This window comes from Eumetopias jubatus, unplaced genomic scaffold, assembly GCF_037043125.1.
Source record: "Eumetopias jubatus isolate StellerSeaLion01/CBP00866 unplaced genomic scaffold, mEumJub1_p1.0 scaffold_4, whole genome shotgun sequence".
Classification (NCBI taxonomy): Eukaryota; Metazoa; Chordata; class Mammalia; order Carnivora; family Otariidae; genus Eumetopias; species Eumetopias jubatus.
Window position 1 is genome coordinate 119,211,026 of NW_028274810.1, and position 25,697 is coordinate 119,236,722.

Sequence of the window (25,697 nt, forward strand, 5' to 3'; positions counted from 1 at the left end):
CTAGGTGTCCGGAGACCCGCTAGCACTTGTCAGGTGTATTAACTCCTTCATAGCACCGTCTACAGTGGGTGATCGTGTCCTCGAGTTATAGATGTGGTTCAGAGGGTCCTCCTCAAAGCCCCAAGTGTCAGCCCAGGTCCTCCCCACTTTCGCCTTCCGCCTCTGGACAGCACTTGGAATGTCAAGATGTGGTAGAGTCGGTTGCATTCCATGATCTCCTCTCTCAAGGCAGGAAGTGTTTTATTCACCTTTACCTAGCCAGCCGCTAGTGTGGTGGGTGTCATAGAACGGGTACTTGGCAAATGATTGATGGAATGGTGGGTGGCTGGCTGGAGTGACAAATGACTACACTCTTACACAGGAGTCAAATTATTTCCTGAATGAGGGAGCCCACCGACCTCTCCAGCTATAACCTGGTCTGCAGGACCCTGCCGTCTCGGTTCCACACAACTAACCCTGATTTCCCCAAAGTGCTAGGAGTCTCCTTGACTCTTTATGACCATCTTTTGTACCATCTTAAAATCAGGGAGATGCAGGCCACTGCCTTGGAACAGTGAAAACCCTGCACCTTTGCTCTAGATTGTGCTTCCCGAGTGTCTTGTCTTCTTAATGGATCTGGGCACAGAGAGGGTACAGTGAGTAGGACAGTCGAGGCCCCTGCCCTCATTGAGACTACGTTCTGGTCGGGGACAGAGAGTATACATATAAACAAACCAGGTAATTTCAGATAGTCACAGAGGCCATAGAAGCATATGGAGAGGAGTGGTGCAAGCCAGTTGGGTAGCTCCCTCCTTCCTCTGAGAGAAGCAGTTGAAAAAAAGTCGAATTAAGGTCGACCATGTCATTAGGAGAGCAGTGACAGGTCTATAGATGATTGGAGGAATTGTTCACATAGGTGCACGCATGCTGCCGCATGGTCATTCAGTGCACAGGTCCCCAGCTTTCTGCCTGCGTGCTGGAGGGGACACTTGTCTTGCCACCCAACCTCGGGGTCCGTGAGCTGGTGCACGAAAGCCCTTACACAGAGCCTGGTGTGTGCAAGATGCTCAGTCAACAGTAGCTGATTTTATTATTCTATATGCGCTTCTCTTTTAACCATCTTTCCCTCTTTGCTTTGCTTTCCAGCTCCAGGGTCTGAGCCACAATGTGATCTTCACCTTGGACTCCTTGTTAAAAGGAGACCTGAAAGGAGTCAAAGGGGTAAGTGTTCAGAAATCTGATTTTTACTTTAACTGGAAAGGATTGATTTCTTTTTTTAAGATCATCGTGGTGCTTGTATTTGAAAGGCACTCTGAATATTTTTAGCATAAAAAAAGTACTTGGAAAATGATCATTGGAAAAGATGTGCCCCTTCAAATCATGTTATTGACTGAAGAGTAAGATGAGGCACTTTCCTGAATATTGGTGAGAGCCTCCGTGGGTGCAGGCAGTCTGCGCTGAGTCTTGGCCACATCAGTGGCGACCCCGGGCCCAGTCTCTCCTGGGTGCCAGATCCTGCTTCACGGGTGTCCCCGGGAAGCTCGCCCTTCGGGCCCGCGCAGGCTTCTCGCGGGTGATGCGTGCTCTGCGGTGCATCAGAGTGTCTGTGTCAGGCTTCACGCGTCCTGTAAAGGAAAGCACTTTTGCTGAGATGTTCTTTCAGAATTATTTATTTGCCTTTAAGCAAAAGTAAATTCAATCTCAGTTTCATTTTCTCTTTCCTAAGGATCTCAAGAAGCCATTTGACAAAGCTTGGAAAGACTATGAGACAAAGTTGTAAGTAGCTTTTTGTTTTTTATAGTCTTGAATTTCTTTAGAAGCCGTTAACTGGAAGACTCCTCTCTTCTGGACACCAGCTTGTGTAGTACATCCTTGTAAGGGCTCAGGGTTTGGCTGTGCTGACTGAGAAGGGGCGACTCATCTCCTGCCTCGGCGTCTGGAGTGAGGTGTGCAGTCACCGCTGAGTGTTCCAGCACTCATGGCTCCTGCTACTAGCTATCAGTCTGTAGATCTGACTGTTGCAACCTTTCTTTAATTATAGTTAGCCCATAACTGTAGACTATTGGCGTTCCCACCTATAATTAGGAAATAACGCCGGGACCTGCACGCAGTGTTCCTGTGTGCGTAACCCCCTCACGGTGGCCTCACTGTCTGTGTCTGGTTCGGGGAACTGGAGCCCGGAGAGGCTGAGGAGATTGCAAAAGGTCAGAAAGCTGGGTAGGCGATGGTGGGTTGGCCTGCTGGCGTTATTGTGGGAATTATGGAGATGATGCATGTGAGATGTGTGGTACAGGCCTGGCTCGTCTTCATCTGTATGGATCATACCACCTTCCTTTGTTTTGTTTTGTTTTGTTTTTGTTTTTGTTTTTTAAGATTTTAATTATTTGAGAGAGAGAGAGCACAAGCAGGAGGGGCAGAGGGAGAGGGAGAAGCAGACTCCCCACTGAGCAGGGAGCCCTATACAGGGCTCTATCCCAAGACCCTGAGATCATGACCTGAGCCCAAGGTAGCTGCTTAACTGACTGAGCCACGCAGGCGCCCCTCCCTTCCTTCGTTATTATTACTCGGAGACATCTATACTACCAGGAGGTGGAATAGGAGGAGAAATAGATTTTAAAGCACTTAATAAATATCTTGGCTGTGAACTTGGATAGCTATAAACAAGAGAATAAAAGCCATTTCCGTCAACAGCAATAAGAGCAGAATGAAAACACAAACAAAACAAATTCAGGATTAAATTTGTTTTTTTGCCAAACTACTTCTATAAATGTTTATGTGAGCAGTGCATTGCTGGAGACTTGCTGCCTTAGGAATACTTTTATGCATTGACAGTTATAAATGCAGCTGAGAATAAAAAAGTTTCTTAAAACGGTCAGTAATGTAAATGAATACTGTGGGCCATCCTGTCATCCTGTCTTTCTGTATGAATGCTCGTACTTGTGAGCTAATTCCAGCCCTGCCCAGAGGCAGCTGCATGCACTGGGCTGGGGATAGAACTAAGTACATACCAAAGGGGCGGGAGTCCACAAAAGGAAGAAAACCTTTCCTCTAGGCTTGTGGAGTAGATCTCTTTTGTAGGACATGGAAATAACAAAACAAGACACAATATGTGTTCTCTCAACTAAGATACCACCAATATTGGGTGGTATAACCGTATTTTTTAACAATCTTTGTGTTAGTGGAAGAGCTTGAAGTACCTGCTGGTCAGTATTATGAATATCATGGAACATAAACCGTTCTCCGACGATCCAGGTGCCCTTCATGGTACTTTCCTCAACTGTATTCGAACGTGTCTGGATGTTCACTAGTCTGTATTGTCCTCCAGCATCTGGCCTCAGTGAGCACAGTGACCACATCATCCTTGTGTTTGGTGCTAATCTCCCAGGGTCTCACAGAGCCTTGGGTGCATAGCTAGTGCATAGGGAATAGTTACTGAAAGAATGAAAGAATTATCCACATCTGGAAATGTATACCAAAAATCGTGAGTTCAGTGGGTCCTGATTTTAGGATTTCACTGGAAAGAATTGTATTTTTTTTAAAGATTTTATTTATTTATTTGAGAGGGAGAGAATGAGAGAGAGAGAGCACGAGAGGGAAGAGGGTCAGAGGGAGAAGCAGACTCCCCGCTGAGCAGGGAGCCCGACGCGGGACTCGATCCCGGGACTCCAGGATCATGACCTGAGCCGAAGGCAGTCGCTTAACCAACTGAGCCACCCAGGCGCCCCTGTATTTTTCTTTTTTAATAAATCCCTGGCAACAGGTTATTTTCCAGGGGCGCCTGGGTGGCTCAGTTGGTTAAGCGTCTGCCTTCGGCTCAGGTCATGATCCTGGGGTCCTGGGATCGAGCCCCACATTGGGCTCCCTGCTCCGTGGGAAGCCTGCTTCTCCCTCTCCCACTCCCCCCTGCTTGTGTTCCCTCTCTCGCTGTGTCTCTCTCTGTGAAATAAATAAATAAGTAATCTTTTAAAAAAAATTGTTTTCCTAAGATAGGTTTCTTCCTCACTCTGTATAGTGGTAAAGGAAGTAAAAAAGAAAACAACAAATATTTGATTTTTTGATGTGACAGGACTCATTTGATTATGAATTACAGAAAACAAAACAATATACCGAAAAAAAAAAAAAGAAGAAGTTAATTTATTTGCTGTGAGAACCAAGGGGGCTGGTCTGGGGTCTTTCTTTAGAACCCAGGAGGCAGTGAGCCATCATTGTTGAGACCACAGACTGGGGAATCAGAGACCGTGGGAGGGTCTGGGTGGTGCCACTTACCAGTTTTAGGACTTTGAGCCAAGGTACTTAACTTTGATGGTCCTCACCTGTAAAAGAGTAGAAAAATTACCTACTTCTCAAGGCTTCTGTGAGGACAAGATAACATAATATGTTAAAGTAGTTGCCTCTGCTATCTGGCATACAGTTGGCCCTCAATCAGTAGTTTCTAGCAAGTTTTTTAATGATCAAATAATATTTGGTCAAAACGATACCCATGCATCAAACATTAAATAGTCCTTGCATCGGTTGAGACTTACTCTGACTGCATAGAATAGAAGCCCCGCTAACAGTGGCTTCAACGAGAGTTTATCAGAGAACGTACAGCTTCCAGGGCGGACCGGGCACCCATCACAGCGGTCCTTACACGCTGTACAGACGTCTGGGCTGCTCCTGATGAGAAGCGGGAGAGGGAGTCTCAAGTAGGCAGTGGGCGTGCTTCTCGTGGAAGGCCCCAGCGGTCCTCGGCCCAGCCTTCCCGCCCCACTGCTTCCTGTCCCGTTCCCCTGCTACCTGCTCCCCGGCTTGTCTGTCTCTGTTCCGTGGTGTTCTCTTGCTGCTCCTTCCTGCTTCACCGGATGTGCTGCTGCAGCAGATGAGGGCTCAGCTCTCACGCACAACCACCCCCATCACCCTGTTCATCCAGTGTTTGAACTTCTGTGAGTGCAGATGTTCGGTGCCCGCCAAATGGTGTTTTATAATGGATTTCCGTTATTACAGCACCATTTTTTGCTTTTCCTTAATGAAATAATTGCCTAATTTCTTCATTAGTTGGTTCTATTTGAAAATTCTGTGAACTTTTGTTATCTGTTCCAACCAATATGCAACACCTATTAATAATGTTTCTGTTTAGAAAATACACTCTCTTGGGGCGCCTGGGTGGCTCAGTCGGTTAAGCGGCTGCCTTCGGCTCAGGTCATGATCCTGGGGTCCTGGGATCGAGCCCCGCATCGGGCTCCCTGCTCAGCAGAGAGCCTGCTTCTCCCTCTCTGCCTGCCTCTCTGCTTACTTGTGTTCTCTCTCTACCTGTCAAATAAATAAAATAAAATCTTTAAAAAAAAAAAAAAGAAAATACACTCTACATGTTGTAACAATGATTATATATGGATTATCATTAGGTTCTCTGGCAGTCCCTTCTTTTCTTCCTGGAGAATTCTTGCAGAGCTCTTTAGATCCACAGCTGTCGTCCTGGGCTGCCCCTCCATGGAGGCTCTCCTGCCTCTTCCCTGGCGTAGTCCCATACTTGACTGGCATGCTACCTCCAGTCGTTTCCAGGGAACAGCTCTAAAGGAGGGAAATTTTTCAGATTTTGGCATGTCCAGAAATATCTTCATTTTGCCATCACACAGAATGAGAGTTTGGCTGAATGTAAAATCTGAATTTTATAACCATATTCACTTGAACTGTTGACAGCATTTCTCCACTGTTTTCTTATTTCCAGTGTTTGCTAATGAAAAAAATCCGATGCATCTTTGATTCCCATTTCTCTGTGTGGGGCATGTGGGGTTTGGGGAAGGAGGTTCATTTATTTTCAGTGAGAAAATGTCAGTCTTCTGGGGCACCTGGGTGGCTCAGTCGGTTAAGCATCCGACTCGGTTTCAGCTCAGGTCATGATCTCAGGGTCGTGGGATCAAGCCCACATCAGGCTCCATGGTCAGCGGGGTGCCTGCTTGAAGATTCTCCCTCTCCCTCTGCCCCTTCCTCTGCTCACTCCCTCTCTCTCTCTCTCTCTCTCTCTCTCTCAAATAAATCTTTAAACAGAAAAGAAGATGTTACTCTTTTTTTTTTTTTTTCAAAGGTTCTCCAAAGTTTCTTCATGTGCCATGGTGCGTGCATTGACCTCTTCTTTGCAATTTTTAGTTCTTCAGCTCTGGAAATGTTTCTTGTCCTTCCTCCCTCCTGTTTGTTTGTTTTCCTGAAGCGCCTCACCGTATAGTGCTGGACTCCCCAGGTGGTTCTTACAGTTTTCCTCTCTTTTCTGTCCTGTTTGTCTGTTATGTTTTAGGTTATTTTCAACCTTTTATTCCCACTATTGCACTTGACTTTTTTATTTGGCTGTCATATTTTCAATTTCCAAAGCCCTTTTTCTCAGTTAGTTGGGAGGTTTTGGTGGTCTTTTATAGTTTCTTGTTGTTTCGTAGATGCAGTATTTTAGCTCTCTGAGGATTTGATTATATTTTATGAAATATTTTTTTTCTTACTGCCTCTGGTTACCTCACCACCACCCCCAACTTGTTATTTGGATCTCTTGCTTTCATGTTGGAGGCTTTCCTCAATTATCTTATCACCTTTCACTGCCCATTCATATTTGAGAGCAAAGCACCCAAAAGTTGATGGAAAGCTCACACATGTCAGCAGGGTCTGTCAAGAATGCAGTGAGCTGCCTTTTTAGGTTTTAGGATGTCAAGACAGCTTTTCTTCTTCTTCTTCTTTTTTTTTTTTTTTTTGAGAGAGAAAGAGTATGGGGAGGGGCAGAGGGAGAGAGAGAACCCCCCCCCCCCCCCCCCCCGAGCAGACTCCCTGCTGAGTTCATAGCCTGACCCGGGGCTCGATCCCAGGACTCTGAGATCACAACCTGAGTCAAAATCAAGAGTCAGATACCCAACCAACTGAGATGCCCAGGTGCCCCCAAGACAGCTTTTTTATCAGGAGCATTCTAAATGTCAATATCCAGAGGTGTGTCTTCCGGCACTGGCCAGCCCCCTCAGCCCCCTGTCTGTGATCGTATGTAATGGCATCTGGACGTAACAAAGGCCAGGGAGGCAGGGAGCCCTATTGTTCGGGGTACGCACTTTCTCTTTTTCTCTGTGTAGACCTGCTCTTCCAAATATTTGCTGAATTCTCTCATCCGTTTTTGTCTTCAGTTCTTGTCTTTGGGAGATTATATTGTTTATGAGTTTTGTATCATTTTAATGGGATTATGGAAGGAAGAAGAAATGAAGACGTGGTCAAGTCACCACATTAACCCAGAAGTCTACTGCTATTAAGTTATGCCTGCTCCTCACATTTCTTCTCAGATGTCTTTAGCTTTCTGCTTCTCTCCCATCCACACCAGTGGAGAGAGCTGAGGCTTATTCTCTATCTGCTTTCACACCTACTTGATGGCCAACGTGGCATGATAAGATATGGCATTATGGTGTTAGAGGAATCCCAACCACATTTATAGTAGATTTTCCAGTGGGTTGATTTTCTACTGTGTTTGTATATAGACAAGGATATTGGCTTTCTTTGGGGTTTGATTCCCCACCACTACAATTTAAAAGAAGACTTGAAGGCTAAGTGAGTTTATCTTTGCATTCACAATTGAAATTCACTCTTTTTGAAATTGGAAGTTTGTTTTCAAGTTAGATGGACTTTCGGAAAGAGGGTGGTGACCATTGGTGTTACTGCCAGAGTACCATCTATCATAGCCAAGCATTAGCCTCAGGTTGCGTTGGTTTAATATGGGCCCTTCTTTATAATTGCCTGCTTCATTCTTGGCCCCCTCCTCACTGAAGAACATTTCATAGGATTCCAGATTATAGATTGGGATTTCTCCCATCCTTATTCTGTACAATCCAATACCAAATGGTTGAATGATTAAAATGTGTTATGGGGATATGGAAATCACCCAGGTCTAGAGGAATATTGGAAATTACCTTTGACTACTTTTTGTGCATGTCCACTGTGCACTTTGATTGTCTTGAAATAATTTTCAGACCCATCATCTGTTGGTAATCAAGATATGCCTCTGGTCTCCAACTTTCTGATTCTTTTTCATCCTAAAGTCCTTGACCCAAGAAAAAGTCAACTGTCAAGATTTCTTCATGCCAACCAAATTGTGAGAGAATTTATAAGAATTTATCCATGTGGGGCCACCTGGGTGGCACAGTCGGTTAGGTTAAGCTTCTTACTCTTGGTTTCACCTCAGGTTGTGATCTCAAGGTCATGAGATCGAGCTTTGTGTCGGGCTCCACGCTCAGCGCAGAGACTACTTAGGACTCTCTCTCCTCTTCATGCACACACTCTCTCTTTCTCTCTCTCTCCTCTCTAAAATAAATAAATCTTTAAAGAATTCATCCGTGTGTAAGATCAGAGTTAAAATATAAGAGGTTTCCTAGGTGAAAATCTGTGCAGTGTGTTCTCTTTGATTCTTTCTTTTGATCAATATTACCAACTTATGTAAGAGTTCCTGCCTCTTACTACGCTCATAATTAAGAAACAATCAGTGGCTCTTGTTAAAGGAAAGACGTGAATTTTTTTTTTTAATGATGGCATCTGCTTTAATTACAGTACAAAAATTGAGAAGGAGAAAAGAGAGCATGCAAAGCAGCATGGGATGATCCGCACAGAGATCACAGGAGCTGAGATCGCAGAGGAGATGGAGAAGGAACGGCGCCTCTTTCAGCTGCAAATGTGCGAAGTAAGAACAGCTTTTGCAAGCATTTGCCCAGAGTTTCCTTAACTGTGATCTTTCCTGCTAGTCAGGAGTTTTTATGCTTAAATGCAGGCTGTTTGATTATTAGAGGAGGGGACTGTTTCTTAAGGGTTCTCATCTCCATTTTTCTCCAAGCCTTTTGGGATCCGCCATTTCACTGTGGTCTCATATTTTGAGCCTTGGTCCTGTGGGGCTCTTTATGCCAAAACAGGATTCTTTGGTGAGAACTTTAATGTTGCTTGTGAGTGAGTGTGAAAAAAATGTTTGGTGAGGAGTAACACTGGTGAATATGAAGTCTTCCTGGTACAGGTTTAGAGCATGTTTTTTGTTTTTTTAACCATGTGTCCAATTTGAATGAAAGCTTAAATAAAGTAGTCATTAAGAAAGCCTGAGTTCATGAAAGAAATGTAATGAAAGCATGCTCCCTTGGACTTAAAGCAGTGGTTCTCAAACTGGGTTCCCAGTGAACACTGGCACTCCCTGACCTGACGCTCTGCTCATTCTGATGCTAACATTGTGTCATAGAGTTCCTTTTACAGTTCTCCAAAAATACTAAAGTGGATAGAATTTTCTTAATTTTAAATTAAGTTTTTCTTTTTTAAATACTCTTTTTTCCCCCTCCTCATACTTTTAGCTTCTTCTCAAACCTATCTGCTCATAAACACTTCTTCATAATAAAACAAGTGAAAAAGAAGCAAACAATATCAACAGAAAATCTTGACCACTAGTAAAGATCAGACCTGGTAGTGTTAGTTAACTGCATAAATTAATAATGGGTTATTTTAATTTTTATTCTTTCGTGGTTTTTTTATCCTTTCGTTCTTGAGTACCAAAAATTCTTTCTAAAAGTTTTGCTATCTGATGGCATATGCCTCAAGAGAATGCTGTTTTACTTGTTTTCTGCAAAGAACAGTCAACCATCTTTCAGGTTTTGACCATGTGAACTCTTAAGTTTGAGATCCACTGCACCAGGGGGAAATAATGAGTTATTCTAGAATGTTTTGCTATGTTTGATTTCTGTTTGTCTTGTAAACTAATCTTGAGCATTCATAAAATGCTAACACTCTAATCATTTCGTTTGTACACTTGTGACTGCCAAATCAGCATTTCCTGAATTGAACTCACACTGTCTGAAGGCAACCAAGGTTCAGTGATTTGTGCAGATTCATGATTGGCGTTCTCCCACCCAAACCCATGACTGGAAAACCCTGTCTGTACTGAGCAACATACAATTTTGTTTTATTTCCACAGTATCTCATTAAAGTTAATGAAATCAAGACCAAAAAGGGTGTGGATCTGCTGCAGAATCTTATAAAGTATTATCATGCACAGTGCAAGTAAGTAGAATATCGTGATCATGATTATTAGCCCAGGAAGACTCCCTTCACTTCTTTGGTTTTCTTAATTCCTTCTTTCTGGTTTTCATTTGGTCACTCTATGTAGTGTGATATTAGAACCTTCCAAAGCCACATGATAAGAAATGGTATTATCTTCCATTTTTGTTGTTTTCTGTAAATAAGTAACTCAAATTAGTGCAAGTATGTGGCTACTCAAAGATGCTGTCTTACTTATGAATCCTGACGGTGGCCTTGATAGTCTGTGAAGCTCTCGTTACAAATACATGCAACCCTGTCACGGCAGAGGCCTTCTCAAGTGACTCTCACACCCTCCTCCCTTGCTTGGCATTTTACCTATTTTCAGGTGATTTGTTCCATGTATACCTACTTGGAATTGTTTTTCTTTGTCACCTAAATTAGGTGAAATTATATACCTGGGGCACTAAGAATACTTTGACTTTATACTTCTATTTCTACGTAACTGGTGGTACGTCTGCTGTTTATACCAGCACCATTTTTGCTTATTAACATTGCATTTTTATTATGCTTGAGATTCTGTGGCATTATATTTGCTTAGTTACTTTTTGTTTACTTACTGGATTCGCTTTCATGGGTTTTCTGGTAGAGTTTTTAATGTGAAAACATGCCCATTATTAAAATTTGTAATGTTCTATCTAAGAAGATCTTTGTAACTGGGACATTTGAGGAGGTCGGCATTAATATTGTGGGACGCACAGAAGGCACGAGTCAGAAAGATGAGTTCAGATCTTTGCTCTGCAGCCAGGTGACTATGTGATCTTAATCAGGTTCCTCTTTAAACCTCAGTACCCTCATCTGTCAAGTGGGGTTAAGGTTAGTAGATGTGAGAATTAAATGAGATAATGCATATGGAGCCTAGTCCCATGCCGGCTACATTGTATGTATTTGCAGCTCTGAGGATTCCAAGTGGCACTTGAAATCATTCATTCGTACAGGTATTGTACAGAATTGTTCCAGGAGAAGCTTTTAATGATGAAATTGTTATTTACATAGATCTGATTTGTTAACTTTTTCCTTCTTTTCCGCGTAAACTCCACCTTGTATAAGTATGTTTCACATACAAAAAAATAATACATTGAAGCAGAAACAGTTGCACATTTATAAGATAAAGTTTGCCTGTGAAAGCCTCATACTGAAGACCTGGTCTAACCTTTGGCTTCATAGCTTAGTGGGGTACATAGGAAACTTTGAAATGTGTCGGGGTAGTCCCTAATTTCAGTTTCGGGTGGAATTTTTAATCTTTCATCAATTTCAGTTTTCCTAGAAACATATCATTGCTTTGAAACCTCTACAGAAATAAGTGAAACTTCTCAGTCTTCTCCATTACAACACTTTGGCAGCAAATCTGATTTTACCTGATTTTAGAAATCTCTCCCCCTCTCTCTCTCTTTTAAGTAAGCTCTACACCCAATGTGGGGCTCAAACTCACAACCCTGAGACCAAGAGGAGTTGAATGCTCCACCAGCTGAGCCAGCCAGGTGCCCCTAGAAATCTGATCTCACATTCCCTTAGCCTACAAAGAAGGTTTTAACTTCCACAAACATTAGTTTTCCAAAATGTCAGGTGTCTTGTAAACTATACAGATCTTAACCTTTGTTCCTAAAGGTGAAAAGAAGAACTGCTCTGACCTGGTTAGCTAAGGCATCCTCCATTCTTTCATTCCCTGCTTTTTCACTTTCCAAAAATATTTATCAATCTCCTGACAAAGGCCAGTAGCTCTCGGGTAGGAAGATGAAACAAGACTCTGCCTTCAGGAGCTAATTCTCTGGTCCTGGAAGTAAGTTGGGTCATTAGTCATCACAGTGGGCCTAGGAAGTAATTGCTAATACGGGCATCAGGAGAAGGCGAGACTTTCATCCAGGCAGACTGAGGAGGCCTCCTTGACAGGGGTGGTGGCAGTCAGCATTAGACTTGGGGGATGGCTAGCATCTGGCCATTGAAATCTGGTAAAAGAGTCTCTCCAGGGAGCAGAGAGATCAGCAGAAGGAAACCCCACACAGTAAAAAACCTCCTTGTGGGGAGAGGTATTCACAAACATGGTTATAATGGGGTTCTGCCCCTGGTTGAACCTCAAGAATTCCCACCTAGCAAGAAGCCAGGGTAGTATTCTTTCAGGGAGACTCATTCTTTCCTACTTCAGGCAATCCCTCAAAACCCTTAATATTGTAAAACCTCCCTACCTAATTCAGAAAGAGAAGGGGGCTGCCTGGGTGGCTCAGTCCGTTAAGCGTCTGCCTTTAGCTCAGGTCATGATCCCAGGGTCTTGGGATGGAGTCCCGTGTCGGGCTCTCTGCTCAGCGGGTAACCTGCTTCTCCCCTTCCCACTGCCTGCCACTTCCTCTGCTTGTGCACTCGCGTTCTCTCTGTGTCAAATAAATAAATAAAATCTTCTAAAAAAGAGATTTCATATCCTAAGTACTTACTCCAGTTCTCCAAATGATTTTCAGTACAATGTCAGGGGGCGCCCAAGAGTCAGTTTGCTCCAGTAATACCATGTATAGTCCCATCATCTCAGCGGGGATACAGCTACTACAATGGAACAATAAAGGGAGCAGAAAAGAAGAGCTTTTGACTTTCTATTACCCTTTCCAGCTCACCCACACCCAAATGCTTGTCAGTTTCAGACTTGAACATTGTGGGGAACATGCTGCTTTCAGAACAAATATAATATCCTACTGCTCACCCACTCCTTTTCCACCTAGCAAATGTCATTATGATCTGCAGGATCACGAGCACTTACAAACATTACTGTATTATCCTTAATTTTAAAATAATAATAGCTAACATTTATCAAGAGTAATCAGGAAATTGTAGCTCCGGAAGGATGAGTAACCTGCCCAAAGGCACATTCACTCATTCAGTAGATGCTCGATAAATGTGTCAAATGAACAAAGCAAAAGAAACCAAAGGAGAAAAATAGATAAGTTGGACTTCAAATTTCAAAAAGGTTTTGTGAGTGAAAGGACATTATTAAGAAAGCAAAAAGCCCACAGAATGGGAGGGAAATATTTGCAAATCATTTATCTGATAAGGGTCTGGTGTCCAGAATATATAGAGAACTCCTACAACTCAAGAACAAAAAGATAATCCAGTTTAAAAGTGAGCAAAGAATTTGAATAGCCATTTCCCCAGAAAAGATACACAATGGCTGAAAACACAAGAAACAAGCCTCACCGTCGTTAGTCATTGAGGAAAATACAAACAAAAACCACAGTGAGATACCACTTTGCCCCCACTAGGATGGCAGAATTTAAAAAAACAACAGCAACAACAAAATGGAAACTAGGTCTTGGTGAGAATGTAGAGAAATTGGAACCCGCAGTACATTGCTGAGAGAAATGTAAGTTGGTACAACTATTTTGGAACAACTCTTGGCAGTACCTGAAAAAGTTAAGCCTAGAATTACATGGCCTTGCAATCCTACTCCTAGGTATATACCCAAGAGGACTGAGGATTAAAAACAGGTATTTAAGCAAAAATGTGTTCATACATATTTATAGCCTCATTATTCATAAGAGCCAAAGTGTAGAAACACCCAAATATCCATCCTGTGATGAACAAAATATGGTACCGCAGTGCAGTGGAATATAGTTGGACTGTAGGACTGCTGATTGCCCCATGAGCTGGACCATGTCACTCCGAGGCTCCTCACTCTCTTCCCTGTCCTTCGAATGTGGGTTCTGCTTTCCTTTCCCACTCCCCCCAGAGGCTGCCCCAAGGACGTGGCCTTGAGTTGGTGATGTGGCGTTGAGAACACCTGCAGGTGTATACATGACCAAGCACTGTTGGGGCTTCTTTATAAACTTCAGAGATTTGGAGGGCAGGTGCAGGGATCCAGTCATATAGCTGCCGCCCAAGACAACACTCAGTGTCAGCTCCCTTTGCTGTTATGAAAACTGCCACCTGCCCACCTGGAGGGGCCCGCCACTTTCTCAGGTCTCTTCCTGCCCTCCGTTTGCAGCGGCCAGTTTCAGATCACACCCAGGAAGCTCCCAGGAGGGTTACAAATCCATCTACATGCTGCAACGGGTTCAACATCTAAAACATTATTCTAAGTGAAAGAAGCCCGACGTGGATGGCCCCATATTGTATGATTCCGTTTAAATGGAATGTCCAAGAAGACAAGTCCACTGAGACAAGAAAGCATTGTTTGCTAGGGTAAGGGAGGAACTGGAGACCATTGCTGACAGGTGCAGGCTTTCTTCTTGGGGTGACGGCCATGTTCGGGACTTAGATAGTGGGGACAGTTGCACCACATTGTGAATATACTAAACTGAATTGTACACTTTGAAATGGTGAATTTTACATTACATGAATTTTTTTAAAAGATTTTTTATTGTTTATTTGACACTCAAGAGAGTACAAACGGGGAGCGGCAGGCAGAGGGAGAGGGAGAAGCAAGCTCCCTGCTCAGCAGGGAGCCCAATGTGGGCCTCGATCCCAGGATCCCGGGATCATGACCTGAGCCGAAGGCAGACGCTTAACCATCTGAGCCACCCAGGCGCCTCCACATTGCATGAATTTTATCTTGATTTTTTTTCATGCCAAAAACAGCAACAAAACAAAAACAAAGATCTATGCCCTCATAGAATTTATATGTAGAAGCTGACAGAACTAAGTCTTGCACGCAGGTCTCTAACTCCAGAGTGCATGCTCTTAATATGTCAGAAATCTGAATTTGGTTGAGCCTGGATTTGAGCCTGAACATCCCTATTTTTAAGACTCTCTCTATATCACTCTGAGCTAGCTCTTTGACCTGAACTGTTGAGATGGATTTGCGGCTAATTAGTACTTACACTAATTAACCCCTGTCCCTTTAAGTTTCTTAACTACCACAGGACACACATAGAGAAAATTTTCTAGGAGAAAATGTCACCCTGGCTAGCTGGAAATCAGCACCTGAAGCTTGGAAGTAAGCTTTCAAGAGGGGTTGGCGGTTGATGTGTTAAGAAATCACTTCATTTTTCTTAATTTGTTTTATACTTTGATTTGTTTTAAAGAACCATACTCTCTGTGATACTACAAGGGCATCCTAACTTTTGAAGGTAATATTATGCTCCCAGAGCATTTCAGCCTTTGGCCAAATGGCCCCTCTTTCTAAGCCGAGCAGAATACGTGGTTGGGGTAGCAGGGAGATCCTGCTGTCTTTCTTTGAAATTAAATTAAAAGCAGAGAGAACATAGTACCCTTTCCCATCATTGTTTGGATGGAATAAGAGGGGAAGTACATAGCAACTTTCTCAGGTTAGAGAAGACTGTGCCTCCCTCTGAGGAGGGTGTATGTGTTCTCCCTGATGGACGGGTGACTGTGTTCACACTCATGAGCCTGCACTCTGCAGCTGTGGATGTGTCACAGCCTGTCAGGATAAACATGGGGGTCCTTCTGCCTATCAGTTGGCAACTTACATTTTTTCTGGCACTCTGGGTCATTAAAATATGGTCGTATTTCTTTCAAGCTGCTTATTTAAAAAGCAAAGTCAATGCAGCTGTGTCTCTAAGGTGAGAGGAATAATGAGGCTCATTTTGCCGGCCTGTGGCCATCGTGTATTGAACTGCTTCTCTGTGCCTGCCATTTTAAGAACATTATCGAAGTGCTCACAAGAACTCTCCACGGTACATGGGATCATCTCCGCTTCCTGCCTAAGGACACGGAGGCGCAGGGATTCGGAGATTATGCTCTTACTCAGCAGGAGAGCCAGGATTTGGACCCAGCTCAGCCTGATGTGTTTACCTGTGCTCCAGAGCTAAGAATGCTTACACTCAAATCCCAGCTCTGTCCTGAATGACTGGATGACCGCAGTTAAACGACTGGACCTCGCTGGGCCTCAGTTACCTTGTCTGGTACAGGTTAATAATAATTATTTTGTTGGCTTCTAATGGAGACTTAAGAAAATATTTAATTGTGCATAATAGCGAGTGACTGGCACAGAATAGTTACGTGCCAGTTGTCATTATTATTATTACTGTTAATCATCTATTTTCCAAAGATCTCATTATATTTCAGTAATGTACAGAGAAAGCGGCAAGTGGGTGTCAGAGAGGTAATGTTGCCTTCCGCGGGGAAGGCTCCCACGTTCAGGTTGAGTGGCAGGTAATCAGAACTGACATTTGTGCTTCCCTTTCCAGTTACAGAACACTTTATCTGTAGTAGTTCATCTGCCTCTCCTGGAAGCCAGAAAACATCCACCTTTGGGGATGATCATGCTCATTTTCAGACAGGGTCAGTAGCCTGCCCAGGGTTGTACGTACGGTGAGATTGAGAGCCAAAACGTAATATGCTTTTGACTCCGAAGTTCATGCATTTCTAGTGAACCAGAGGCAGTGCACTGGAGGGAGGAGACAGGGAACAGAGAGGCAAGTCTGCTGCCCTCAGTGAAAGGTTGTGGCAGGTGATATGTGACCGTGACTCTGAGTCCCACCCAGCTCGTGGCTGAGACTAAACTGCTCAAGGAGGGGACAGTTGGGCACAGACGGGAGGGGTCACCAGACTGACTGTGCAGTCGACAGCACGTCGGCCTTTGCTTAACTGATGACTGTTACTAATGTCAAGACGGTTTTGTTCTCCCTGCATCCAGTCCCCTCTGCCTCCTATTCCTGTTTCTCACCAAAACCCAGAAGTGAGCCCTAGCATAACTTTCTGAGAGGGGCTCAGCTCAACCTTCTCCTTCTAGACGAAATGTTGTTTTTTTTCTATAATTTTGTTTTGTCTGATGTCTGAATATATGATATGTTTTAGAAAATGAAGTTAACAAAAAAGAAAACCCATAATCGCACTCAGAAGATTACTGGATTTATGTATATGATTTACTTGTAAAAATTGAGTTATATTGTAGATTAAAATGATATCTCATTCTATTAATTTTTCTTAGTCTGTGTTTGTAATGTTCTAGAGAACTCAAACGTAGGAAAACAGACTTGTTGGGGTCTTTCTTCAGCTTTTGAATCGGTAGGAATTTGTCCCCCTTCCAGCTTGCTTTCACCTGCTGATAAATAACTTGTCATTTTTATCAGTGCCTTCATTGTCCTTAAGATGTGTGTGTTTTATACCATTCCTGTGTGCTATTCAACTCTGAGTTCGCTTACTCAGTTTGCCCAGGAGAACTTCCTGCCATGATGGAAACGGTGATATTCTGTACAGTCTAACACGGCACCCACTGACCACATGGAGCTGCTGTGGCTAGTGAGACTTTAGGAACTGAATTTTACGTTAATTTTAATTAAATTAGCTGCTAGTGGCTACCCCCTTGGAAAACACAAATCTAAAGCATTGTCATTTAAGCTCACCTTTAAAAAAAAAAAAAGATTAAATTTCCTTCATGTTGAAAGTGAAACTGAAACACAAACCTATCTGCGGCGAATCTCTATCCCTCGGGGAAGGACAAGACTCCTTCTTATGTGATAAACCCAGCAGTCCAGGGAAGGGAGCTAACACGTGCTGAGCATGTCCTAACGACTCAGTACCTTGCAGAGCGAGTTCATCCGTGTTATCTGTGTTACCTGCCCCACAGAATACAGTTAACTCGAGGAGAAGTGACTCACCAGAGAACCACTGCTAGTAAATCCTCCAGCACGGATTCTAAGCCAGAAGCCTCTGACCCTAAAGCCCTTTTTCTGTTGTAAGGAGTCCTGATAGCATCCACCTTACACTGATGTGTTCTACCTTCAGACCCTTTCTCCAGAAATTATTTTAGTACCCGAGATTAGAAGTGGTTTTGCTGTGATTGACTTTGTAGCCATATTTCTGCCTCCTCCACAGACACCTTCCCGCATGTGGATGAGGCTGGTTGAGGTTAATGTTCATGAATGGCCTACTCTGGACAGAGCACGACCCGCTGCTCGAGGGCTGGCATTAGGCCTGGGCACAAGCCTGTGCTAGAAAATGCCATCCCCTGGATTGGCAGGCCAGGGCAAACTGCTGTGGGAGGCAGCAACGAATGGAGCTACAGTAGAAGCATAGTGGGGAAGGGCATTTCAGCAAGAGGGAACAGCAGAAGCAAAGGCCAGGGAGAACTGGGGGGATAAAAAAGTAGCATGGCGCGAGCCCACATTTTTTCAAAGAAGATGGTAGGAGATAAAACCAGAAAGCTGTTCAGGGTCCAGAACGTAAGTTGTATTCAGTTCCGTGGTGAGAAGTTTAACCTTCATCCCAATGGGCAGTGGTGAACAGCTGAATGTTAGAAGAGTTTAAATGTAGCTCTCAAGTTAAATGGTTAACCAGAAAGCCCTCCTTTCTCCCATTCCTCTGGTGAAAGACTTTCTGATTTTAGTAAGGGTTCTCAGCTGAAGTTGTCAACCTTAAAACATTCTCAAACATGTGGGGGATTTCAGTATTCACTCTTGGAGGGCCAGTTCTGATAAGGATGTATTGTCCACATCGATTGTCCATGTTAAGCTAATTACATATGTAGATGTGAATCCTAAGATGTGCCCTAAAACTTCTTGATATTGCTGCATCCTTGTCATTCACTGACATCTGCCTGGTGCTGGACCCACTGCGATCCTGAGATGAGACAGTCCTCATCCTCAAGGACCTCATTCGTTTGTGGGGAAACAGCAGTAGATGTGGGGCAGGGTTAGAGAAGCCTCCAAGAGGATAGAGAACATTACAAACACTGAGACAAGTGGGACTCCTGGGTGGAGGGGTCAGACAGAAAATCTCTTTGCTTGGTCATCACAAGCAGGGGTGTCCAAATCAGAGCCTGGCCCCAAATCCCAGTTTTGCCACTTACTAGTCATGTGAGCAAGTGATGTACTCACCCTGTGCTTCAGTTTATCCTCTGAAAAGGAGATTGAAGTGCTTGGGAACTCATTCGGGTTGTTGTTGGAGGTGAATGAAATAACACATAAAATGCAAGCATGCTTAGCTTGTTCTACGTGCTCGGCTCTTGTCAGTACTGATTCTTAGGGTGAAATGGCGCGATCTGGCTGTGCACACGGCAGGATACCATCGATCCGACTTCCTGTGTTTCAAGCATGCTCCCCAGGGGTCTTTGGGGAACTGAAAGATGGCTTTCCTGCAGCCTTTGTTTCTAGAAAAGTCTCCTCTCTCCTTAGAGCGTCTGATTCATCCTCATGATATTCCACCAGTTATGGTGTGTGTCTCTCTCTTTCAAATTCAAATACGGCACAACCAGGAGGACTGTTTCTATGAATAGACGGGTATGCACATGAAATCGCTGTGTTGGGACCGCAGCTGTAATTTGCACTGTCTACGTGAGAGCTGCTAGCACGTGTCAGATGGTGCCCGTAATCTGTTGGTGCATCTTTATAAAATACTGAAATTCGTTTGTAAGTGTTTTGTGTAGCTATGTGGGTAGAGAGTAAATATATTAGTATTTTCAGATTTTATAGGTGACTAGGGTTCATTTCTTTTTTATGCTTCTGGTGAATCTCTGATGTTCTCCATCATAGTTTTTTTCAAGATGGCTTGAAAACGGCTGATAAATTGAAACAGTACATCGAAAAACTGGCTGCTGATTTATATAATGTAAGTATTTTATAAAATGCATGCATTTTAAGTTGCTTTTATAGATAAATATCAGTAAATTTGAAATCTGGATTAGAAGAGCTTTAAAGAAAAGCAGGGGTATGTGATCTGTCAGTATAAACCTAGTGCAGGGAAGCATTCAGTTTAACTCAGAAGGCCTTGATGGTCAAATATCCTTGTACCGTCCTTGTACCAAAGATGTTCTTAACACCGGAGCTACAATTCCAGGACCCTAGGTTTGCCATTCTGGCTTTGAAGAAGTACATTTTTGGGACATAGGAGGAATGAGGGTGTGTAACCATCAGTTCTAGATGGCTGTCCATTCGGGGTCCAATAGCATCACCTGTGAGTGCCCTGCAGTCGGCACTTGTAGAAAGAATGTTTGACCCCGAAGGACAAAACTTGATTGTCTCAGGGTAGGCAGGTTTATGATTTTTTTTTTGTTTGTTTTTGTCAGATATCTAGATTTTGCTTATATAACTTTAAAAAACACAGAGCTGTATATTTTTTCCGATTGTCTTTTTTTTTTAAGATTTTATTTGAGAAAGAGAAAGAGTGCGCTAGTGGGGGCAGGGGTGGGGGGGGCAGAGGCAGAGGGAGAAGGAGGCTCCCGCTGAACAGGGAGCCTGACACAGGGCTCGATCCCAGGACCCTGGGATCATGACCTGAGCTGAAGGCAGACACTTAATCTGACTGAGCCACCCAGGTGACCACCGCCCCCCCACTGCCGTTGTCTTTTAATAGTTAACATGATTCAGGTTGTAATAAGTTCCAGCTGATTAAAAAAAGCAGCACCAGTGCCAAACCCTCGGGTGCCACTCTGTAAACATTCATATATACCTTAGCCCATTGGGTTCTGGTCTTTTTTCACATTTTCTTCTGGCCCATTTAACCACATTATGGGATTCCTGCTACCGCCCTTTGAAAAACCAGAAGCAAGTGACCCAGTGTTATTTCTAAACTGTTTAAAATGGTACTTCAGAGCTAATTGTCTTGCCTAGATGTATTATTTAATAAGGCCTGTTGCATTAAGACACTAATTTCAAAACTCACTGGTACTTTCATAAGATGAGAAAATTCTGCCTTTCATATAAGAAAATGAGACCATGTAAAAGACTTTAATAAATCAACTATATAATTGAATTGTTTGATGACTGGTATATTTGGGTGAATTAAACTCTGCTCATGTATAAAAGATATATGATGAAAGTCCTGTTTTTCCATCACAGATAAAACAGACCCAGGATGAAGAAAAGAAACAGCTAACCGCACTCCGAGACTTAATAAAATCCTCTCTTCAACTTGATCAGAAAGAAGTAGGTGATCTCTATGTTTCCAGCAGGGCTACCAGTAAAAGTGAGGCGGCCTGGGATGGTTTTTGTGTTTCCTGATCTGCAAAATAGGCATGCCACCAGCTTCCTGCCACCGTGGTTGTGGGGACAAACAAGATAGAAGTTACAAGTGTATACCTATTGCATCGCCCCATGTAGCGACTGTCCTTTACTTCCCTTGCCGTCCTTGTCCCAAAGATGTTCTTAACACCGGAGCTACAATTCCAGGACCCTAGGTTTGCCATTCCGGCTTTGAAGACCTGCACTTCCAAAGTGCTGTGTCCTCTCAGGGTAGAGTGCACACCCATGTCCTCTTTAGGTCATGTCTGTCTTTCTGGGCAGCCAGAGGGGCGTTGATAAAGAATCCTCTAGAATCATCTAGTAGAGAGCAGGCCAGCCGTACAAACCAGCAGTCACACCCTGAGCGGTATTGGTGCCATGAGAGATCTGCTGGGAAGGGGCACGCCTGCAGAGGGGGGACGCTGCGAGGACTCTGAGATGGAAGCTGTCTGAAATAGCCGTTGCCCCCCACAGTTTGGGGGCACAAAGGGCAGAAGATTGAGAGATGGGGTTTCTGAGGTGGAAACTCAGGCCTAGTGATAGATGACCTTGAACACACACAGCGGGGTATGGACTTCATGCCAAGGGTAGACTAAACAGTGAGCTCTATTTGTTAGTAGGGGAGGGTTAAAATTTGCCTGTTTATATTAGGAAGTTATCATGCATTGAATTTCAGTGCAGTATCTCAATGCAGTATTTAATAATAACCACATAAAATAGGGCATTTTTTTATATTGTCATTTCCTCATGATACCACCTCACAGTGGCAAACTGTACATTCCTACAATTTCTGAAGGGGTTCATGAGTCCAAAACAAAAACAAGGCAACCCTCCTCAAACGTGGAAGCCCTGCACCAGCAACCCTCACCCTTAAAAGCAACCCGGAAGGTTCTCTTTACTGAGTGAAGATAGCCCTCTGTGTTTTCATCGAGTGGGAGAAGTCTACAGCCCTTTCACCTTGGGCACCTGCGGACTGGAAGTAGGCACCTGTGTTTGGAGGCCTCTTTTGAAGGTGCTTATTACTGGCATACAAATCCTAGGAGAGGTGGTCCCCTTGAATGATTCCTCTGTGTAAGAGCAATAGAAAGATTCAAATGGAGGGTAAGCAGTAGATTGCTGTTTAGGCAGAAAATTGCGAGGTTTTGTACTTAACCGAAATGTACTTAACCACTTCCTACCTTTGCTTTGTCATACAGTAATACCTCCTTCCTGTATATGGAAGCTTTCTGCGGGGGGGGGGGGGGGGGGAGACTGTTGCAGTCCCTTTTTGTTTTGCAAAAGGGGACTAAACTAAAAAGACTAAATGTAATCTGCTCCCAGTAGCTAAAGAACAAAGTTGCATATAAGCCAAAGGAGTACATACACAATAAAATGCACATGATTTGATTTAAAGCCACCCCAAATTAATAAATGATGCATGTTCATTAGCACCATGTCCAGAGTATTTTACAAGTAAAATTGATCTTTCACAGCACGCTTATGCAATTCTCATGCTGTTTATCATCTCTCATTGCAAAATAAGGTTAGTAGGTAATGATTTCTAATGACTCAAATAAGAAAGGAGACTGTCCACCATAGAGTTCTTACCACAGCACTACTATTCGAGAAGAGTGTAAACTAACCTGATAAGTGACCTGAGAAATTAAAAGCACCCAGCAAATTATTTAACCTCTTCACCTCCACCAGGTTCTAACTTGACTTTTAAAGGAAGCTCCAAGAATTTGAGCTGTCAGTAGGATCCCCAGATTTTTGGTGGACTTGTTTTTTCTTGTCAGAATTCTTCCTTGCTTTCTCGCAGATGTTCTACGAAATTAATTATCTTAAGCTTTTATAATAGCCTAATGTCCCAAGAGAACTGTTTGCTACATAACTATATTTAGGGTTGAAAATATTTTAAATAATGATACCCATAAATCTTTCCCCAAATTCCAGCGTTTTGTTTGAGTCTCTCTCAATTTCCCATCATAGTGTGGTTTGCAAGGTGTTTGACAGATTCTGTGTTTTGCTCATCTCTCTCTCTGTAGTATCTGACACACTGTCTGGCACCCAAAAGCTACTCAATAAGTAGATGAAAAAGAAGAAATCCTTTGCCCACACCATGTATCCCTTACATGAGAGATTTGAAGCTTCTGTCGTAGAGGTTAGTTTTAGGTTGGATACCACAAATATTTTATAATCCTGTAAATCAATGAGTAATTGCGTGCCGTTTAAAAAGATTTAAGATTTTACTCCTTAATAATGCATTTTATATGTTAATACAGTTTTCTAAGAAGAAAGAAGGTAATTTGTCCATACTGCTAATAGAGAATAAGGAATTCTAAAAAAATGACACCATAGTTTCATTCTTTAGTTTACATTCTTGGCTCACATTATGGAATTTCTCCAAGGTTTTATTTTAAGTTCATTGTATAAGTTCAGTTTTATATTTTTTGCCTGAATGAATTTCTCACTTGCATTTCTCTTTCCTGAATACATGTTTAATTTTTATTATGCTATCAAAGGATTCAGAACCTGTTTCATTCCTTCCATCGTGTTTTGTTCATTATCATGAGTGTTAATTCTCCATGATTTATTTTCTCAAAAAAGAAAACCCTCTTTTTGTTTGTCTAGAGTTCCTGCAAAGCAAGCTGAATGGCCATCATTTCTCAAAGTGCAGAAATAATTGTTTCTAGGACTACTTTAAAGCCATAGAACTCATCAGTAGTTAATGTAGGGCTGTCAGTGCTGTATTTCTGAAACGTGCTGCTTTCTTCCTGCTCAGCTTAATGGAGTAGGCTTCTGAGGTCAGAGCCTGGAGATCAGCCACTTTATTCACCTTTAAAAGCATATTTGCCTGATGGAAAACAAGGTCCACTCAGGTTGTTATTCAGAATTTAAAGTTTATGTGGGCTAGTAATAAATACGTGTAAGGAATGTCTTAGAGGCATATTTACAGAATGTAATATTTTTCATAAGTTATTAACATCAAAATCCTTGCATTACGAAAGATAAAAGTACTCTTATTTTTAAAACTTGGGTTTTATTTGAAGGATTAGCAAACAGGCTGTTAGAACTGCATGGTTCTAAAGCATTCAGACCAACCTAGGAATTACATGGGCAGACAAAGAGCAGTTTCGTTCAATGGAAGGCATTCCAAGGAACAGTTATGCTTTTAATAAAATTTTTATCCAGGGAGATTTCAGATTTTGTTTTTAATGTTCTGGGGAGGTATAGAAATGGTAGCGATCCCTGACTCCAGATCCAGAGTTGAGTGGTTTTCATGTGATGTCATCGGGAGGACGCAGAAAGCTCCATGGATTTCATTTATCCCGGCCCCTTGTTTCGTCCCATGCCTCAGCTCTCCACCACCCGACCTTATTTTCCATCCTGATTGTTCTGTATTAGTGTTGTGGACACATTGCTGCCTCCTTCAAGAAAACCATGTGTGTCACTGCTCTTGTTGGGGGCTGTCATGGCAGCGTGGGTGGTGGAGGGCTGCCTTCCTTGCCCATCTGATCCGTAGTACGGTCCTGCAGTCATAGCTCTGTCCAGAAAGCCTGAAAGCATCCATGAGGGAGGACTTGGGATTCAAGTTACTATGAGTGCAAGGCTGTGGGCCCTGATTAAAAGTAAATACGTAGAAGTATTTCTAAAGAGACGCCTAAACCCCAGTACACTCCTGCCCCTCCCCAGGTGATTGAAATGGTGCCATTAGCAGTTTCAGCTGGAGGGAGTCTGGCCAGTTACAGACAAATGACTCAGATTAAGGAAATGACTAGTCTAAGCTCTTCAGGGTGAGCCTCCTTGCCTGGTAGAGCATGCATTCAGCACTCTGTTACCTTCACCAGGGAGCAGAAGGATGCGTGGTCAGTGTATGAGCACCCACCTCAGGGACAGGGGCCATGCCCCGCTGTGTCCTCAGTGCCTTCCCAGTACCTACCATTTGGGTGTTCAGGACATGGTTTTGAACACAGAACTCATCACATTCGTGGAATAACCTCACAAAGATGTGCCATCCTAGAGCTCTTCCTTCGGCTATTATTAACATTCATTTGCTGCTGTCTGGTCCAGAAGGATCCCGAATGCCACAGGGAGGCCATCCTGACCTTAAAGGGATCTCATACATAGGCCATCAGTATATAACTAGTGGCTAAGTTCACTTCTGGTTCTTTATCATCACATTGCAGGTGTCGCTTCTGAACTGGATGTTTTTGTTATGTTCTCTTTGCTTGGGAAACTAAAAAATAATCCTACAATTTTTGGTTCTTTTTAGATTTTCTAAAGTAATTTGGGTTTCACTGAGGTGTTGATTCCCTAAACACACACTTTGAAGATTGTCACCCATTTTTATCTTGATGAAATGTGTACCTCATGCAGGTTTTCTTCTGGTTTCATTTAAATAACCTGAATAAAACTTGACAAATATAAAGATGTTTTATTATCCCATCCCCCGAAGTTTATGTGATTCCGAAGGTGGCGTGTGTTCTGGCTTTAATTATCCTTACTGTGGTGTTTTCTCTGTGTTATAAAAAGTGCTTAAATCATGCGTGATGACTATCAATGAAATTAACTATGTTTTCAAATGTTCTGCCTTTTTTCTCTGTTGCTTTTGCCCTTCCTGATCGAAGTCTAGGAGAGTAAGTCAACACTTTCTGTGAGAATGTATTGTCCTACTTCTGTGTCTAAACCTCATGTCCTCATTCTACAGTTCACTGTTGTTGGTCTATTTCATACATTTTCAAAGTGTAATGGCTGTATCTGATCATGCAGTCTTTAGAAACGATGGGGAAGTATTAGCAGAGTGCC

The 25,697-nt window shown here is 43.0% G+C and overlaps 1 protein-coding gene and 1 long non-coding RNA gene across 3 annotated transcripts in view; one reads left to right on the forward strand and one right to left on the reverse strand.

Moving 5' to 3' along the window:
- ASAP1 (ArfGAP with SH3 domain, ankyrin repeat and PH domain 1) overlaps nt 1-25,697 on the forward strand; it is a 339,019-nt gene that overhangs the window by 236,566 nt on the left and 76,756 nt on the right. For both annotated transcript variants that reach the window (XM_028105646.2, XM_028105644.2), the window contains exons 6-11: nt 1,126-1,200; nt 1,706-1,755; nt 8,515-8,644; nt 9,911-9,996; nt 19,446-19,521; nt 20,751-20,837. In XM_028105646.2, the coding sequence (XP_027961447.1) occupies nt 1,126-1,200; nt 1,706-1,755; nt 8,515-8,644; nt 9,911-9,996; nt 19,446-19,521; nt 20,751-20,837 (504 nt within the window). The remainder of the gene's footprint in view (nt 1-1,125; nt 1,201-1,705; nt 1,756-8,514; nt 8,645-9,910; nt 9,997-19,445; nt 19,522-20,750; nt 20,838-25,697) is intronic.
- On the reverse strand, nt 383-4,755 carry LOC114211162 (uncharacterized). The gene is made up of 3 exons (XR_003609675.2): nt 4,503-4,755; nt 4,246-4,292; nt 383-1,604 (listed from the first exon to the last, which is right to left on the reverse strand). It is a non-coding gene; the product is annotated as an uncharacterized LOC114211162 (long non-coding RNA).